This window comes from Arachis ipaensis, chromosome B3 (genome assembly GCF_059453495.1).
Source record: "Arachis ipaensis isolate K30076 ecotype BB chromosome B3, ASM5945349v1, whole genome shotgun sequence".
In the NCBI taxonomy this organism is placed as follows: Eukaryota; Viridiplantae; Streptophyta; class Magnoliopsida; order Fabales; family Fabaceae; genus Arachis; species Arachis ipaensis.
The window spans coordinates 8,495,306-8,496,726 of NC_142438.1; the positions used below are offsets into that span (position 1 = coordinate 8,495,306).

The window sequence follows — 1,421 nt, forward strand, 5'->3', positions numbered from 1 at the left end:
TTTTGGCTCCTCAAGCTAAGTTAGTGGATCACAAAGACTGGATCCAATTATAAAGTTTTTCAGATATGTATGATGTATCCCTATTAAAATATGAATATATATCTTGTTTTTATATCTTATTATGAGAGAGAAAGTTGGAATAGCACCTATTGTTAAGAAGATGGTAGAATCTCGTCTCAAGTAATTTGGACAAATGAAAAAGATCGGTAGAGCATCCAGTTAGAAGAGTGATTCAGATAGAAGACAGATAAGTGACAATGTTGTCATTTGATCTATATAGCCGACCCCACATAATGAGATAACGCTTTGTTGTTGTTTATGTTATTATATATATGCATTATATATTTGTCCTCGTTATTTAAATTTTCTAGATCCGTTACTGGTGGGGCATGATGTATTGGTCCATATTAGGCACACTCATGTGAACCTACCCTAATTCCTCCACCTGACATGTTTCTAAAACATTCTTCATATAATCAAAACCAAACAAGTTTAGTTACTTGCATGGCTTGAACACACTATAAATATTCACCTTCTAAAGACAGTATTTCAACACTCCAACAAGTCTTCTAACTCCACTTCCACACACCCTTTTAAAAAAAATTTTCTACATCATGAGAACTAGTAACAGAATTGCTCATGCAACACAGAAACTGCAGAGGACTCTGTCACAGAGAATCAAAATGGCTTCAGCAGCAAACATTGCTGATGTTCCAAAAGGCCACTTGGCAGTGTATGTTGGAGAGAATCATAAGAGGTTTGTGATTCCAATATCTTATTTGAGTCAACCTTTGTTCAGAGATTTGTTGGATTGGGCTGAACAAGAATTTGGATTCAATCACCCAACTGGGGGTCTCACAATTCCATGCACTGAGGATTACTTTATTAGTCTAATTTCTTCTCTTCATTAATTGAATGTCTAAATCATTTGGACATTGCTCTTTTTTATTTTTTTTTCTTTATTTGATTTGATTATGATTTTCTATCATGTCATTAATTAGATAGGAGCAACAAAAGTTTGGTCCATTTCCATTCATTTTGTGCTGGAGATTGCCCTCAAGTAATGTCTACAAAAATTGTACATAAATTCTTGGCAACTGAGTCCAAGCAAATTCTTATCTTGCAAAATGTAGATCTTTTGTTTAAGGATTGTTGGGTTTGGAGTTGCATTTTGAACTTGAATTTAGAATTCAATAACTTTGGAGTTTTGACTAGTGCTCTCTCTACTTTAATATCTAACTTCTTACTTCTTACTCTTCACTATAAAATTGATTTTAGGATGCATATATATGCACATTATTTTTAAATTTCCAAATATCATGATCTCTTAATCTGGTTTAGCCATAGATGATATTTTAATCTGATTTACTACGTTTAATTATGTGAGAATATATATCTACCAAAAAAAAGAGTGAGAACAT

The 1,421-nt window shown here is 32.7% G+C and overlaps 1 protein-coding gene across 1 annotated transcript; it reads left to right on the plus strand.

The window, feature by feature from the left end:
• The first annotated feature begins 371 nt into the window (after window positions 1-371).
• Window positions 372-1,111, plus strand: LOC148569768 (auxin-induced protein 15A-like). The gene has a single exon (XM_088509611.1). It carries the CDS (start codon window positions 615-617, stop codon window positions 909-911), a length of 297 nt encoding a protein of 98 aa, XP_088365737.1. The 5' UTR covers window positions 372-614; the 3' UTR covers window positions 912-1,111.
• Window positions 1,112-1,421: the final 310 nt, after the last annotated feature.